Source organism: Phocoena sinus, chromosome 15, assembly GCF_008692025.1.
Source record: "Phocoena sinus isolate mPhoSin1 chromosome 15, mPhoSin1.pri, whole genome shotgun sequence".
Classification (NCBI taxonomy): Eukaryota; Metazoa; Chordata; class Mammalia; order Artiodactyla; family Phocoenidae; genus Phocoena; species Phocoena sinus.
The window spans coordinates 52,118,911-52,135,818 of NC_045777.1; the positions used below are offsets into that span (position 1 = coordinate 52,118,911).

The 16,908-nt window shown below is 55.3% G+C and overlaps 1 protein-coding gene across 10 annotated transcripts; it reads left to right on the top strand.

Annotated features, from left to right (window-relative positions):
- The first annotated feature begins 312 nt into the window (after nt 1-312).
- MMP25 (matrix metallopeptidase 25) lies at nt 313-13,011 on the top strand. 10 transcript variants are annotated; one of them, XM_032604002.1, is made up of 11 exons: nt 313-1,856; nt 2,072-2,217; nt 2,631-2,763; nt 4,473-4,608; nt 4,715-5,007; nt 9,818-9,994; nt 10,078-10,162; nt 10,328-10,410; nt 10,714-10,866; nt 10,966-11,200; nt 11,778-12,006. In XM_032604002.1, exons 2-11 carry the CDS (start codon nt 2,128-2,130, stop codon nt 11,857-11,859), a joined length of 1,467 nt encoding a protein of 488 aa, XP_032459893.1. In that variant the 5' UTR covers nt 313-1,856; nt 2,072-2,127; the 3' UTR covers nt 11,860-12,006. The 10 variants fall into 10 exon arrangements, with proteins under 10 accessions (XP_032459893.1, XP_032459889.1, XP_032459891.1 ...); XM_032603998.1 differs by having other exon boundaries at nt 322-1,856; nt 11,834-13,011; XM_032604000.1 differs by having other exon boundaries at nt 327-1,856; nt 10,943-11,200; nt 11,778-13,011.
- Nucleotides 13,012-16,908: the final 3,897 nt, after the last annotated feature.

Here is a 16,908-nt window from a genome sequence, read left to right on the forward strand (position 1 = left end):
GGCTGGGGACCCTTCCAGACCTTGCCCGATGTATCTCTTCATCTGGCTGTTCATCTATATTCCTTATCCTGTTTTTTTATTACATAAAAAGCTGGTAAATGTAAGTAAGTGTTTCCCCCAGTTCTGTGAGTTGTTCTAGCAAAGATTATCAAGTCCAAGTAGGGGGAAGTCATGGGAACCTCTGATTTGTAGCCAACTTGGCAGAACCTGGGGTGACCTGGAGACCTCCTACTTGTGATTGGCATCTGAAATAGGGGGCAGTCTCGTGGGACTGAACCCTTAACCTGTGGGGTCTTCAATAACTCTGGTTACTATCAGAATTGAAGAATCGTAGGACACCCAGCTGGTGTCACAGAGAATTGCCCGATGTGAGGAAAAACCCCACACATCTGGTGTCAGATGTTAAACATTGTGAGTGTGGTAGTGTGTGAGAGCAAAGGAGAAACACCAGGAGAAGGAGTGGACGTTTTTATTGCATACGGGATCCATTATGGACTGAACCAGTGTCCCTAAATTTGTATGTTGAAGTCCTAATCCCCAGTCAAAATGTGGGGATTTGGAGATAGGCCTTTAAAGAAGTGATTAAGGTAAAATGAGGCCATTAGGGTGGGCCCTCATCCAATGTGATTGGTGTCTTTATGAGAAGAGGGATATAGACCGCAAAGAGACACCAAGGCTGCGTGGGCACAGAGGAAAGACCACGTGAGGACACAGGGACAAAACAACCACCTGCAAGGTGAGAAGAGAAGCCTGGAAAAATCGACGTTGCCTGCACCTTGATCTTGGACTTCCGGCCTCCAGAACTGTCAGGAAATAAATTTCTCTCGTTGTTCAGGCCACCTGGTCTGTGGTAGTTTGTTATGGCAGCCCCAGCGGATCAGCACAGGATCTCAGTGTTTTAGTTTGCATCTCTAGCTTGCTAATCCTGCTCACTATTTATTTTGTTTAAAACACACATGGGGTCCTGTGGCTGCCCTGCTTGCGCCACAGACTGAGCTCTTTCACTCAGCCGCCCTCGCCAGGAAGTCCACCCCCACCTTCATCCTCATCCTTCTCCAGCTGCTCGGCCTCCCAGCACCCGGCTCCCCGGGGGGCGCGAGGGGCGGCTGTGCCTCCGGGATCTCCTCCTATTCACCCCTCCTCCGCCCGGCGCTCCCGGCCCGGGGCCGGCGCTCCAGCTCCTGCGAGCATGTTACTGGATTTTTAAATGCCTAGTACCTGCCCCGAAGTAGCCCCCGGGTCTGGGATCTAGAGTTGCTAGGACCACCGCGTAGGAAGCAGAGACCCGCGCAGCCCACGTGATTGGGGGAATGAATTCGGTGGCCACAGGCTGCCGCACGCGCGCACACGGGGACTGCGGGCGGAGAGGGGCGGGGGGCGTGCCAGGGCCCCGCGGAGGGGGAAGCGGCCCAGCCTCCCGCCGCCCGGAAATCCCCCCTGCGCTTGGCCGGCCGAGCGTCCTGGGGTCTCCGGGAAGGGCGCCTGGGGGAAGGGGAGGACCCCGAGCCGCCCCTCCCCCGGGCCCGGCTTCGAGGATCTGAGAAAGCAGAAGCGAGCGGCGCTCCGGAGAGTCCCACCGGAGCCGGGATCTGGGAAGAGAAACTTGCGGGCGGGGCTGGGGCCGCGCCCCGCGATCTGTGTAGCGCTCGGAGGAGAGGTTCTGGGTCCAGGAGGGGTCCTGCGTCACCACCCGGCCCGCCTCGTCTCGCTGGAAGACCGAAGATTCGGCCCTTTCCCCTGCTGCGCCGTCTTCGCCTAGTGGGTTGCGCCTGACCCGCCCCTCCCCGCCGGGCCCGCCGCTCCACTCCGAAGGAGGAGCCGTCGGCGCGGACAGGACCGGCCCGCATCCCCGAGAGGTGGCCGTCGCGGACCCGGAGCCCGAGCTTCCACCCCCTTCCCGCACCCTCTCAACTCTGCCGGCCCTCCGCTGGACGCCCCTGTACCCCCCGCATCGTGCCTCCCAGGGTCCCGGATCCCCGAGCGGTCCCCCATCCCCTCACCCACTCCTCGTATCCCGCGCCGGGTCCCCTGAGCCAATCTGGGCCCCTGATCTCCATCCCCGGATCCCCAGGGCGGCGCGGGTCAGGTCCCCTCGAGCTCCGCCGGCTGCCAGGGCAGGACCGCGCTATGCTCCGGCTCCTGGCGCTGTTGCTTCCGCTGCTGCCGCCACCCGCGCGCGCCCGGGAGCCCTCCGCGCAGGACGTGAGCCTGGGCGTGGTGAGTGCCGGGGTTCGCGGGCTCCTGGACCTGCAGGAGTCTGGGAGAGGGAAGCCGGGGCCTGGACTCCCGGGTTCAGAGGAAGCTGGGGGCGGTTCAAGTGTCCAAAGAGTGACCGGGGATGGAGACAGGGGACCCGAATTATTGGATCCGTCAGGAGGTTCGGGGCCCGAATTTGGAAATCTGGAAAGGGGCTATGGTCGGGAGGTGGGGACTCTTGGGAACAGATGAACAAGGGCAAGCCCAGGGCTGGAGGGCCTGTACCTTGAGATGGGGAGCAGGCCAGTACCCGGGTCTGAGGACTCTGGACTATCCATGTCTGGTGAGAGGTGGGGCTTCCAGGATGGTGGTGGGAAGGGAAAGTCCCATCTCTTCGACCTTTCCTGCTTCCCCTGTTCCCTCCTCTGGTCTAGGACTGGCTGACCCGCTATGGCTACCTGCCGCCACCTCACCCTGCCCAGGCCCAGCTGCAGAGCCCTGCAAAGCTGCGGGATGCGATCAAGGTCATGCAGAGGTTTGCGGGTCTGCCGGAGACAGGCGTCCTGGGTATGTGGCCCCCATCCCCTCCCCCAGCCCAGCCTCCGCACCCAGCCTGACCGTTGTTGCCCACCCAACCAACCGCAGTTTCTAAACCTCCCGTGTATCTGAATCACGGGCGCTATGAAATGCTGACCTCAGGTCCCAACTCGGAGGTTCTAAGATACTCCTCTTTCAGTAAGTGTTTATCAGGAATCTCTTCTTGATAAATGACATGTGAGGTCATTTCAGGCTCCACTGGTATAGTGAACAAGGTAAATGAGGTCCCTGCTCTCTCGGAGCTAACATTCTAGAGGGAGACACACACAGATCAAGAACAGAAATATGCAAACTAATTTCAGATAGTGGTGAGCATTCTGATGAAAATAAAATGCTAATGGTATTCAGGGAGCTGGTCTGGGCAGGGCAGGCCCCTCTGAAAGATGTCATATGAGTTGGGAGGATCTCATATGACTTGAAGAATTCGTAGGACACAAAGAGGAGGAAACAGCCATGGGAAGATGTGGGAAAAGAGTGTCCCAGGCAAGTGCAAAGGCCCTGTGGCAGACACTGGCTTGCATGCCTGTAATGAAAGGAGGACTGATGAGCTAAATAAGAGCCTGATCAGGGGCCGTGAAAGGTGTTTTGGTTTGATTTCAAGTGTGATAAGAAACCCTGAGCGGGTTTGAGGGAGAGAGGCAACTTGATGTGATTTGCAATTTTTTTTTTTTTTTTTTGGTGATTTGCAATTTTAAGCTTCCTCTGCTTATTGCTGGAGAATGGAGGGTGGGGAGCACCCAGACCAGGAAGGAGGCACGTAGTGTTCAGGCAACAATGTGATGAGACACAGCTGAATCCAGGGTGTATATTTTGGAGGTAGAGCTGAGAGGCTCATCTGTTGGGTTAAATGAAGAGAGAGGTGGAGGGGTCCTGCCAAGCTACGAGGGGAGGTAGGACCCTTTGGGCAACAGGATGTGCTCAATTGCTTTTTTTTTTTTTTTTTTTTTTTTCTCGGTACGCGGGCCTCTCACTGTTGTGGCCTCTCCCGTTGCGGAGCACAGGCTCCGGACGCGCAGCCTCAGCGGCCATGGCTCACGGGCCTAGCCGCTCTGCGGCATGTGGGATCTTCCCGGACCAGGGCACGAACCCGTGTCGCCTGCATCGGCAGGCAGACTCTCAACCACTGCGCCACCAGGGAAGCCCTCAATTGCTCTTTTTCACCTCAACCTTCACTTGGAGTGAGGGGACGGCTGGGGATGGAGCCAAGCTGGTAAAGGGGATTCCAGGAGATCTGACCTAGGAGGGGCTTGCCACAGACCAGAGACCCAGCTGGCCTGAGGACTTTCAACTTTATCTGGATGTGATGGGGACTTGGGAGCTAGTGTGTGAGGTATGGGCAACTTCCCAGGGGTTCCAGCCTCCAAGAGAGTAGTTCTCACTGCACCCCCAGGGTTCCTTTCTCTAGAGGCCAGCGGCCAGGGCTCAGGGAAGCAGGATGCCCAGATCCTGGCCTGAGACTCTTGAGTCCATGCAGGGCCGTGCAGAGAGTGATACTACCCAGAAGGGCAGTGTCATAGTCTGGTATGAGCTAGCTTCCAGAATTAGATGGCCTGGGTTCCAATCGAAGATGTGGGGCCTTCTTGGGCAAGTGTTTGAAGTGCTATGAGACTCAGTTTCCCCATGGAGAAAGTGAGCTGGTGCCTACTGGTGACCCCCCTCTGCCACAACCTCTCCCCCAGACCCTGTGACAGTGGCCGCCATGCATAAGCCCCGCTGCTCCCTGCCTGATGTGCTGGGGGCGGCGGGGCTGGTCAGGCGGCGCCGCCGGTATGCTCTGAGTGGCAGCGTGTGGAAGAAGCGAACCCTGACGTGGAGGTAGGTCCTGGCGCCCTCTCCCACCCTGGGCCTGCCTGACCCAGCTTCGAGTGAGTGGCTGCCTTCTCTCTCCTTGGCCCCCCTCACTCGCCCCTTCTCTTTCCAGGGTAAACTCCTTCCCCCAGGGCTCAGTGCTGAGCCAGGAGACAGTGCGGACCCTCATGCACCATGCCTTGACCACTTGGGGTGTTGAGTCAGGCCTTGAATTCCAGGAAGTGGGTTCTCAGGGCCCGATGGAGCCTGATATCCTCATCGACTTTGCCCGGGCCTATCACCAGGACAGTTACCCCTTTGACGGGCAGGGGGGCACCCTCGCCCATGCCTTCTTCCCTGGGGAGCACTCCATCTCTGGGGACACTCACTTCGATGATGAGGAGACCTGGACTTTTGGGTCAAAAGGTACACTCTCCCCTCTTCTGAGAGATCCTCTCCCCAGATCTGTCTGTCCTTAAGAATTAAGTTTAAATTACCTTTATTTACGGAGGCTGTATCAGTTGGGCTTCTCCAGAGAAATAGAATCAGTTGGATGTGTGTGTGTGTGTGTTAAGGAATTGGCTCATAGGATTGCAGAGGCTGGTAAGCCCAAAATCTGTAGGGCAGGCCTGCAAGCTGGAAATTCAGGTGACTTGGTGGTGCACTTCTGAGTCTGGTATTTGCAGAACAAGCCAGCTGGAAACCCAGGCAGGATTTCTATGTTGCAGTCTTTGAGGCAGAATTCCTTCTTCTCCAGGAAACCTCAGTTTTCATTCTTAATGCCTTAAGTGATTAGACGAGGCCCACCCACGCTATGGAGGGTGATCTGCTCTACTTACTGTCAATTGAATATAGACATTATCCATGTCTATAAAATAACCTCCACAACAATATCTAGACTGGTGTTTGATCAAGCACCGGGGCGCCATAGTCTGGCCGAGTTAACACAGAAAATTGCCCATCACAGAGTCCTGTTAGATGCTCAGCTCCAAGGCAGGGCTGAGGACTTAAAGGGGCAAAAACACAGCTCTGCCAGCAGCTGAGTCAGAAGAGTAACTGGCAGTTGCTACACATGGTGACACAACCATGGGGAATCACAACAGAGGATGTCCTCAAGCCTGGGGGTGCTCAAAGGAAGGCTGATCCAAAGCTCTTGAGTGCTGGGGACTTCCTGGAAGTGGTGACTTTGTTTGTTCCACACATATATACTGAGTGCCAACTAGTGCCTGAGGTCCCACTCTCCCGGCGTATGCAGGGCAGGGGTGGGGGGTCGGGGTGGGGGAGAGGGGACACATAAGAAAGCACAAGCCAGTGAGCTCTCTGAGGCCAGGGGAGTCAGGGGTGGGAGCACTGTGGGGAGAAAGGGTCTGGGACATTTGGGGCTGGAAGGCAAAAATATGGTGTTGGGAGGGGACTACAGAGGCTGGAGGGCAGGTCTCACACCACGAGGGGTCTTAGACAGCACATGGTGGGGTCTGGATGATAGGATTCTGAAGGCAGTGGGAACTGTGGAAGGTTTTGCATTCTAGAAATACCACTGGCTGCCGTTGGGGGCAAGATAGGGACAGGGAGGCAGGAAGCTATCTTGGGGTCCAGGTGGGAGATGGTGGAGGGGATGGGAGTGGGGGCAGAGGGCAGTGGGCAGCTCTGAGGGGAGTCTAGTCAGGATGGGCAAAGATTGGGATCCGACTGGGTTCTAGGGGTGAAGGGGGGTGAGGATGGTTGGGTACCAGCCAGGTTTCTGGCTCAAGGCCCCTGGAGGATGATGTCCTGTTAATGCAGGTGGGAAGTGGGGGAGGAGGAGGAGCAGACTCGGGAAGGCAGGGGTGAGCTCAGGTTGGGACGTGTGCCTGCAGTGCTGGTTGGCTGGTCAGTGCAGGTGGTGTGTTAGTGGTCGGGTATCTTGCACTAGAATTTGGATTCCTCCAACTTAGGTCAGGTTCCCCAGAACTGGAGCTTGAGAGGAAAATTCTTGTGCAAGCAGTTTTTGGGGGCATGTTCTCAGGGGAAAGGGAAGCAGGAGAGGACTGGGGAAAGAAGCTAAGCAAGGATGTGGTCTCAGCTGGACAGGAGTCTGACCCCACAGGGAACACTGGAGCATAAATGATGCCACAGGGCTGGTTCTGCTTGGAGGAAGGGGGCCCAGCTCTTCCAGCCCCCTGCTCCCCACATCGATCAGCCACTGGCTGCAGACTGCTCAGGGAAGGGGAGGCTGGGCCAGGAGGGAGAGCCATTTCCTGGGGAAGGGGGTGGCCGGAGGATGGGCACACAGGCTCTGTAGAGGATTTGGGTGAGGTGCAGATCACATAGATAGACAAATCCACCATAGGGAGGCTGTGTAATGCAGCATTTAAGATCTCCGGGTTGAAGTGGAACTCGAGCCAGGGTTCTTCTGCCTGCTGCGTGTATCAGTTACTTGACCTCAATGTGCTCAGTTTCCTCATCTGAGAAGTGGGGATAATAATAGTATGTACTGGTCCCATGGGCTTGCAGATTAGACGAATAATTCACCTACAGCTCTCAGCACAGAGCAGGCTGTTCACTGCCAGCTGCTATGAGCTGGGTCTGGTGGCAGATTTGAGAGTTGGCAGTACTTGGGGGTAAGGTTCCAGGAGAATGTAGAATGTGACGATCAAGTTCAGAGCTGTGGGGCGTCCCACAATTAAGAGGAGGGTGGCAGGGAAGGAGGAATGAAAGGAAATGGAGAAAAACCAGGCTGAGGGCTCCCCTGGTGGCGCAGTGGTTGAGAGTCCACCTGCTGACGCAGGGGACACGGGTTCGTGCCCTGGTCTGGGAAGATCCCACATGCCGTGGAGTGGCTGGGCCTGTGAGCCATGGCCGCTGAGCCTGTGCGTCCGGAGCCTGTGCTCCACAATGGGAAAGGCCACAACACTGAGAGGCCCGCGTACCACAAAAAAAAAAAAACAAAAAAAACAGGCTGAAAGGTGACCAAGAACAAAAGCAAAGGAGGAAGTGGACAGGAGTGAGCAGGGCAGCAAATCATCCAGTAAGTTATTTATGCCTGGATCTGGCCCTCTGGGGAAAAAGTGACCTTAGTGCCCATAGGCTTGGTGGGTGGCGGGAGAATCTAGACTACAGAGGCGTGAGAGAAGCTGAGGAATTGAAGGCTGAGTTCAGACCACTGACCAGAGAACTTGTTGGGGAGGGAGAAGGGATATGGATCGGGGGCAGACAGGTCCAGGGGGTGTCTTAGGATGAGGGAGTCTTGAGCACTCAGGGACAGTGGATGAGCCAATAGAAAGAAAGGGGTGGGGGATGGGTGCATGGATCATGGATTAATGGATGGATAAATGGATGGATGAACGGACACACGGATGGATGGATGGACAGCTGGATGCATGCATGCATGAATGCAGTGATGAACGGATGGGTGGGGCATTGTCCTTGTCCTGGAGGAGGTGAGCAAGGCAAGGACCTCCGCCCAGGGCATGGCAAGAGGCAGGAGGTGAGCTGGGGGAGATGAAGTGCTGTGCCCGATGCATAGGAAGTTACAGATTACATCAGCGGCCTGTCTTGATGAAATAGGAAATGCATTTGTCAGCATTTGTCATCTAAGAGTTGGGAGCTGGGACTGGGGCTGGGTAGCGGGCTGAAGGGCCTATGAGTCTGGAATTGAAGCTGAGTGGAGAGAGCAAAGGAGCTGCCTGCTGAGGCTGTGGGCAAGGATGCGAGGAGGTGCTGAGGACCCCCAGAGATGGGCACCGGGAGTCTCATGTGGCTGGATCTGCATGGTTGTGTAATTTCCCCAGCTGAATAGCGTGAGAAGGGTGCAAGAAAGGGGTGCGGCCAAAGGCGAGGCAAGGCGGGGTTGGGGGGAGTGGTGAGATATGAAAAAGATCTACCCAATTAAGACACCAAACGTCCTGTCCTCCAATTTCTTAGAAAAAGCACTCAGTGCAGTGAGAAAATCCACAGTCAACATGGGAATTCATCAGTACTTACGAGTTTGACCAAGACATCTGAAATCATTGCTGAGCTGCAGGACAGCACAGCCAGGGTACCAGCTCTGTCATTTAACTTGACCTCTCTGTGCCTCAGTTTCCTCACTTGTAAAATGGGGATAGGAGGTAGAGGTTTGTGAAAAGTAAATGGGGACAAGTGTTTGCTACTCTGCTTATGACTCACTCATTTCATCCTTAGATTCTCGCCTAGTGGCCTTGAGGGGTGGAGAGAAATTTGCTTTTCAGTTCACCAGGTTACTTCCAATAAACCCACATGCAGCACTGCTCACTCTAATTAGAAATTTCCATGAAGTAGATCAACATCTGGGGAAATCCGTACCTCCAGGCGGGGCTGCTTGCCTCTATTGCTGTCTCTGTCCCTCCTTGGCCTCTCACTGGCTCAGGAATCGATGAGGCACTGGGGTTTGGCCAGCAGCTGAGAGTGTGGAGAGGCTCGGTCCTGGCACCTGGGCTGTGTCCCCAAGGAAGAGGCTTCTGTGGTCAGAGAGGCTGGGCACCAGGGCTAGCAGGCTGTGGTTGGAGAGTCCCTGCTGGAGCTTTGTGTTCTGAGAGGGATGAAGTCTTCAGTGGTGGGGAGGGAAGGCGAGGACCCCAGGGAGGTGGGGGTGGGGGTGGAGGCTGTGGGAGAGGGAGATGGGGGAGGGGAAATAGAGGACTGAGGGGTTGTGGGCACTGGGGGGGGGGGGGGCGGTGAACCCGGGACGGCAGACCATGGGGCGGGAGTGGGGCCATGGAGTCTGACCAACATTCCCCATGGGTGGGAGTGGGAAGGGTTCGGAGGGGTGGGGGGCCTCTACCAACAGACTGGAGCTGTGAGAAGGGTACTCCAAGGGCTGGAGCTCCCTTAAGAGAACTGCACACACCCTAAGGCTCCTGATTCCCCCAGAATGTTTCTGTATGTTGCCTTTTTGGGGGAAGGGGCTTCGTCAGTGTAAAGCTGCTCCTTCCTCTATTCACACTGTTTCCTCCTGCTCTTCCCCCAACCTGCTCTGTGGCTCTTTTCAGACTGGCACTCCAGTATCTAGCACGGCCAAACAAGGCTACTCAAGAACATTTACCAAATAAGTGAATGCAGAGAGGAAGGATAAAATGGCTGGGGGGGTGGGGGCGGGTGTCCGGGTAGAGGAGGCCATGGCCACCTCTGAGGGTCTCCTGGCTGTTTCTGCCCAGCAGAAGGCCCCATTCCCCGGGGCCTGGGGGTGCTAGGGGTGGGGGTGGGGCACAGCTCCAGCCCATTCTCCCTCCCTCCCCAGATGGCGAAGGGACGGACCTGTTTGCTGTGGCTGTTCATGAGTTTGGCCACGCCTTGGGCCTGGGCCACTCCTCAGCGCCCAACTCCATCATGAGGCCCTTTTACCAGGGCCCGGTGGACAACCCCACCGAGTACCGCCTGTCCCAGGACGACCTCGAAGGCCTGCAACAGCTCTACGGTACAAGGAGCGATGGGGCGCTCGCCGGGTAGCCTCTGCAGCAGGGTCAGGGGACTCACCGCTCTCTAACGGTTTCTCCACAGGGAAAGCACCCCAAACCCCACTTGACAAGCCCACAAGGAAACCCCTGGCTCCTCCTCCCCCGCCCCCTGCCCTGCCCCCGGACAGGTGAGTATCTCTCCTGCTGTGAGGCCTTGGGTGAGCTCCCTAACCTCAGGGTCCTCCTACACGAGATGGGCAGGTAAGAATCCCTGCCTTGTAGGATGCCGTCCAGGTTAAGTAAAAGGAGAGGGACCCTCAACCCTCTCTGTTCACCTCTCTTTTCCTTCCCAGCCCCTCCCAACCCGTTCCTGATCGATGTGATGGCCATTTTGACGCCATCGCCAACATCCGAGGCGAAACTTTCTTCTTCAAAGGTAAGTGACTTCGGACCTCCCCGACCCCATATAGTTGGCTTCCTACCCACTTAGAGTGACCCGCCCGCCGGGGCTGTGAGGTTCGCAGGGACGCAGGACTTTCAGTGCTAAAAAGGGGAAAGCCCTGGATCAGCCGGTCACCCTAGAGCCACTGCAGCCTTGATTTTCAGATGGACCTGACCAACCTGCGGTGGGAGGGGAAACCTAGCGCTGTGTTCGAGCCACACACTGCAGGGGGGTTGGGGAGGAGACCTCCTGCCGTCTCATCTCACGCCCACATGCCCACCCCTTCTTCCCCCGTAGGTCCGTGGTTCTGGCGCGTCAAGCCCTCGGGACAGCTGGTGTCCCCCCGGCCCGCCCGGCTCCACCGCTTCTGGGAGGGGCTGCCGGCCCAGGTGAAGGTCATCCAGGCCGCCTACGCCCGGCATCCGGACGGCCGGATCCTTCTCTTCAGCGGTGAGTGGGGCCCAAGGCGTGGCTGGCTCCGGGCATGCGCAGCGCCGCTCACTGCCCCTCCCCCCCACCCACTCAGGTCCGCAGTTCTGGGTGTTCCAGGACCGGCAGCTGGAGGGCGCCGCGCGGCCGCTCACGGAGCTGGGGCTGCCCCCGGGAGAGGAGGTGGACGCCGTGTTTTCTTGGCCGCTGAACGGGAAGACCTACCTGATCCGGGGCAGGCGGTACTGGCGGTACGACGAGGCCGCAGCGCGCCCGGACCCCGACTACCCGCGCGACCTGAGCCTCTGGGAGGGGGCACCGCACGCCCCCGACGACGTCACCGTCAGCAACACAGGTGGGAGAGAGCGCCCGCGAGGAGAGGCCGAGGGATGGGGAACTAGAGGACGTCCCGGGGTTTGGGAGAGCCCTCGGGAGAGAAGCTGCACGGGGGGAGGGGCAGGCCTGGACCAGCCCCTGAAGCATCTGCTCCCTCCCCGCAGGTGACACCTACTTCTTCAAGGGCGCCCACTACTGGCGCTTCCCCAAGGGTAGCGTCAAAGCCGAGCAGGACTCCCCCCAACCAATGGGCCCTAAGTTTCTGGACTGCTCTGCCCCCAGACCCCCCAAAGCGACCCTTAAGCCAGGAGCCTGCGACTGTCAGTGCGAGATCAGTCAGGCGGCAGGGCGGCCGTCCGTGCCCCCCCTGCTGCCCCTTCTGCCCCTGCTGGTGGCGGGCTTCGCCTCCCGCTGAGGGGGGACCGCCCGCCACACGGAAGGGACCAGATCTCCCACCGCGGGCCCTTTGTCCCCGGAGGCGGAGCTCAGCGAGGATGCACCTGGGCGGATGCGGGTGGAGTTAAGCCCTGGGAAGATCAAGAGGTGGTGACAGGACTAGCCCTGGCACTGAATGCCCCACTTGTTTGGCCTCCTAGTTCTCTCCTTCCCCTCCCCTGGCAACCCGGACTCCGGCCTGGCTTCGACCCCGCAGGACTCTTATTTTCCCGGAATACCTAGCCTTTCCCGGAGCTCAGCCGGCTGACTCCCTGCAGCCTTGGACGCGCCTGACAACAGCAGCTGTCCCAAGCTGTTCGGGTCTTTACAGGACAGGCCTGCCCAGGACGGTGAACCCCAGGCTGGCTCTCCTCCTGCTGCTCTGATGTTTCTCACCCTGCCCTGCTTCCATGAAGTCCCAGTCAAGCCATATTCGTGGGGACCCCAAACCCAGCCCTGAGACCACCCCTGAGCACTAGTGTCCCAAGTTCTGGGTGGACCTTCTTTCTAGTCACCACGCTGGTACCAGAAATGCCTATGTTCAATAGGACACCATCCTGTTCCTAAAACGCCTCTCCCCACCTCCACACCTGAGCCTCTGCCACCTCCTTCTGAACTGCTTGGCTCCGTCAGCTCAATGCTGGTGGAAAGACAGTGGACTGGTCCCTTCTCAGTCCAGGGCCACTGGCTCCTCAGCTTTCCTGGGTGATGAGTGGGTGGAACCTGGGCCACCTCATTGACCCCACTGCAACCTCCCCCCTGCCCACTATCCACGGAATTCAGGATCTAAATCAGTGCCTCTGCAACTATGCTTTTGGAATATTACACAACAGAATGACCCACTAAACTTAAAAATGCAGATTCCATGCCCTCGCTCTGAATGCTCACTCTGGGGCTGGGGCCATGAATCTGCATTTGAACAAGCTGGGGTGGGGGTGGGGGTGGCCCTGCTGGGCAAGGGAGCTGGGCCAGCAGCTGTCATCTCTGTGTCTCTGCCTTGTGGCTTTTCTGTGTCTCTGCCATGTTCTCGTTCCCAGGGACCAACCCCTCCCTGTTGTCTACAAAGCCCAGCTGATGGCCTTGGTTGAGAGAGGTCCACCCCCCATGTGTGGAGTCACTTAGCAGCCACTTCTTTGGTTGGTACCCAGCTTCAGCGGCCCCACAGTGCTGCCCAGAGCTGAGGCCAGTGGGGATGTTGCCCACCTTGGTCACGAGCAGGAGACCAGTAGGAGGGCGACAGCCAGGTGTCTTCAACCAGCCTGGGACCTGAAAATTCAAGGCCACCAGCCATCTGGGCCTCTGTTAGGATCCTTGTGAAGTATGAGGAGGAGGAAACTTGTATTTGAAGAGCTTGTCAGCCCCACCAGGAGGACAATAAAAATGACGGGAGAGAAAGCCCTTCGTTTCTTCTGAGCACTGATGGAGCTGGGGTGAAGTTCGGTGGCAAGAACTTGACAGACCCAAATCACTCTGATTTGCAGAAGAGGTTGGAATCCAGCGTTGATGGGAGACAGGGTGGATGAGAATGAATGGGAGGAGGAACCCAAAAGTTGGTTGAAGGGAGCCCAGAGGAGGGATGTCCCATGTGAAATTTGAGGCTGCTTTTACTGCTACAGTGGAAACTTCTGCAGCCTTTCAGACCTCATTAAGTCTGCTACACAAAAATGCCACATTAAATTGAATTATATTATTTAAAGAACAGTACAATCCCATAATAAAAATGTAAAACTTTTGTGTTTCAAAGGAGACCATCAGAAAAGTGAAAAGTCACCCCAGACACCCTTGTCCCTTGTATACCCCCTTCTTCATACACTCTCTCCCTAAATGCAGATTCTTTAGGTCCAAACAGGCAGAGCTTCAGACTGCAAGTCAGCTCTTCCAAAATGACCCTGCAGCAAACACTGCAGGATTCCACCCAATGGGGTCTCTGGAGTCGACAACTCAGGGACCGAAGTGGATGTTGTTGCCAGGGGCAGTGGGAGGGGATGGGGAGTGAGAATTTCATGGTTGCGGAATTTTGGTTTTACAAGATGAAAAGTTCTAGGGATGGTGGTGATGGCTCCACGAGAAGGTGAATATATCTGATGCCTCAGAAACGTGCATTTAAAATGGTGATGGTAAAGGGTATGTGACATGTGTTTTATTTCACGTACAATAAATTCTTAAAAAAAAAAAGTGAAAAGATTGGGGAAATTTTTTTTGTGTGTGATACGCGGGCCTCTCATTGTTGTGGCCTCTCCCATTGCGGAGCACAGGCTCTGTACGCGCAGGCTCAGCGGCCATGGCTTACGGGCCCAGCCACTCCGCGGCATGTGGGATCTTCCCGGACCAGGGCACAAACCCGTATTCCCTGCATCGGCAGGCGGACTCTCAACCACTGTGCCACTAGGGAAGCCCGGGGAAAAATTTTTTGCAAATGATATATCTGATAAGGGACTTTTATCCAATATATATACACTACCCTGACACCAATAAAAAGACAAATAACTCAATTTAAAAATGGGCAAATGGAAAAAAAAAAAAGGGCAAATGGGGCTTCCCTGGTGGTGCAGTGGTTGAGAATCCACCTGCCAATTCAGGGGACACGGGTTTGAGACCTGGTCTGGGAAGATCCCACATGCCGCAGAGCAACTAAGCCCATGAGCCACAACTACTGAGCCTGTGTGTCTGGAGCCTGTGCTCCTCAACGGGAGAGGCTGCGACAGTGAGAGGCCCGTGCACCGCAATGAAGAGTGGCCCCCGCTCGCCGCAACTGGAGAAAGCCCTCGCACAGAAATGAAGACCCAACACAGCCAAAAATAAATAAATAAATTTAAAAATGGGCAAAGGGACTTCCCTGGTGGTCCAGTGGCTAAGACTCCATGCTCCCAATGCAAGGGGCCCTGGTTCAATCCCTAGTCAGGGAACTAGACCCCACAAGCATGCCTCAACTAGAGATTCCGCATGTTGCAACAAAGATCCCTCATGCCGCAAGACCCGGAGCAGCCAAATAAATATTTAATTTAAAACATAAAACCTACTATTTAAAAAATCATTAAATAAAATAAAAATGGGCAAAGGATCAGTGTATACGTTTCTCCAGTGTATACATTTCTCCAAGGATATTATAGTACAAATGGCCCATAAGCACATGAAAAGATGCTCAACATCCTTAATCATCAGGGAAATGAAAATAAAAATCAGAGTGAGGTACCACTTCACACCCACTAGGATGCCTAGAATCAAAAAGACATAGGGGGCTCGCTGGTGGCGCAGTGGTTGAGAGTCGGCCTGCCAATGCAGGGGACATGGGTTCGTGCCCCAGTCCAGGAAGATCCCACATGCCATGGAGGGGCTGGGCCTGTGAGCCATGGCCGCTGAGCCTGAGCGTCCGGAGCCTGTGCTCTGCAACGGGAGAGGCCACAGCAGGGAAAGGCCCGCGTACCGCAAAAAATAAAAAGACATAATAGTAAGTGTTGATAAGGATGTGTAGAAGTTTGATACATTACTGCTGGGAATGTTGAATGATTTGTCATTTTGGAAAATAGTCTGGTGGTACCTCAAAAAGTTAAAAACATAGTTACTGTATGACCCAGCCATTCTACTCCTAGGTGGAATTCATGAGAAAAAGCATGTCCACACAGAAACTTGTACATGAATGTTCATAGCAACATTATTCATAATAGCCAGAAGGTGGATACAACCCGAAATTCCATCAGTGGATGAATGGAGAAACAAAATGTGGTCCATCCTTACCGTGGAATGTTGTGCAGCCATCAAAAGGAATGAAGTCCTGGTACACGCTGCCACATGGAAGAACTGAAAACACTATACCAAGTGAAAGAAGCCAGATACAAATGGTCACATACTGTATGAGTCCATTTATATGAAATGTCGAGAATAGGCAAATCTATAGAGACAGAAAGTAGATTAGTGGTTGCCTGGTAACGGGCACTGGAGGATGATGGCTTAGGGGTGCAGAATAGCTTTTTTTTTTTTTCTGGCTGCTGGCTGAGCAGCGTGTCATGAGGGGATCTGACTAGGGATGGAACCCATGCCCCTGCAGTGGAAGCATGGAGTCCTAACCACTGGACCGCCAGGATAGACCCCCAGAATGGTTTTTTGAGGTGATGAAAATGCTCTGAAATTGATTGTGGTAGTGATGGTTGAGCAGTTCTGTGCATTGAATTGGGCACTTTCCTGGGTGAATTGTATGGTATGTGAATTATATCTCACTAAAGCTCTAAAGAAAATGGCTCAGTCCATGATGAAACACAAAATGCCTTCAGATGGTGGCCTTCATGAGACAGACATGGAGGGGCAGAGTGTCACGTCTCAGGGAGCCAGGTTTCCAGAGATGAAACCAGAAATACGACTTGCAGCTGAAGCAGGAGCTGCTCCCTTCTGTCCCTCTCACCCTGGAATTCAAAGATGGCTCAGGGAAGATCTGGACCTCCTGGGTGGGGAAAGGGGTTTTCAGACAATTGAATGGGCTCCTAAGGGTCAGGGGATGTTAGCTGGGGTCCAGTGAACCTAAGTGAGGCTTTCACCAAGGAGTGGGACTTGTAGGTCTGTCCCTCTTGGGCTCACACGAGTGGCCCCTAAGGAACCCTGTTCTTCTTCAAGGATATTACAGTTTGTAGTTTGTTTCCCCAAATTCATATGGTGAAGTTCTAACTGCCACTACCTCAGAATGCAACCTTATCTGGAGATGGGTCATTACAGAGGGAATCAAGTTAAAATGAAGTCCTTAAAAAAAAAAAATGTCCTTAGTGTATGCCCTAATCCAGTATGACTGGTGACCTTATAAAAATGAGGAATTAGGAGACAGATACATGTCTAGGGAGGATGCCATGTAAACATGGAGATGGCCGTCTACACGCCTAGGAGAGAGGTCTGGAACACATCCTTCCCTCAGGGCTCTCAGAGGAACCAAGCCTGCAGACACCTTGATTTCAACTTCTAGGCTCCATCGGGAGAGAATAAATTTGTGCTGTTTAGACACTGGTCTGTGGCAGTTTGTTATGGCAGCTCCTCTGGGTCACTAATACAGTCAGCAGGGCCATGGCCGTGCTGGGCTGTGAGGAGCTGTGGCTGCAGCTGGGAGGCAGGCCAGGCTGTGAGAGATAGGGCCAGGGAGAGCCCTGCCGTGGTGGCTCTGGATTGAGGGGCTCCCAGAGGGCTCAGGGGCATCCCCCATATCTTAACCCGCAGCTGGGTGACGTCCTTCTCCAGAGCTCCAGAAGATTCTTCAGCATGCTGTCTCAAGTCTGGACTTTCCCTCTGCCCCTCCCCTCTCTTGAGCTGATGGGT

Bases quoted from the DNA above. Each gene is read 5' to 3' on its own strand.
- MMP25 (XM_032603996.1), top strand. From the start codon at position 2,128: ATGCTCCGGCTCCTGGCGCTGTTGCTTCCGCTGCTGCCGCCACCCGCG. The intron at 4,609-4,714 runs GTAGGTCCTGGC...TTCTCTTTCCAG, and splicing joins AAGCGAACCCTGACGTGGAG to GGTAAACTCCTTCCCCCAGG. The intron at 10,163-10,327 runs GTGAGTATCTCT...TTTCCTTCCCAG, and splicing joins CCTGCCCTGCCCCCGGACAG to CCCCTCCCAACCCGTTCCTG.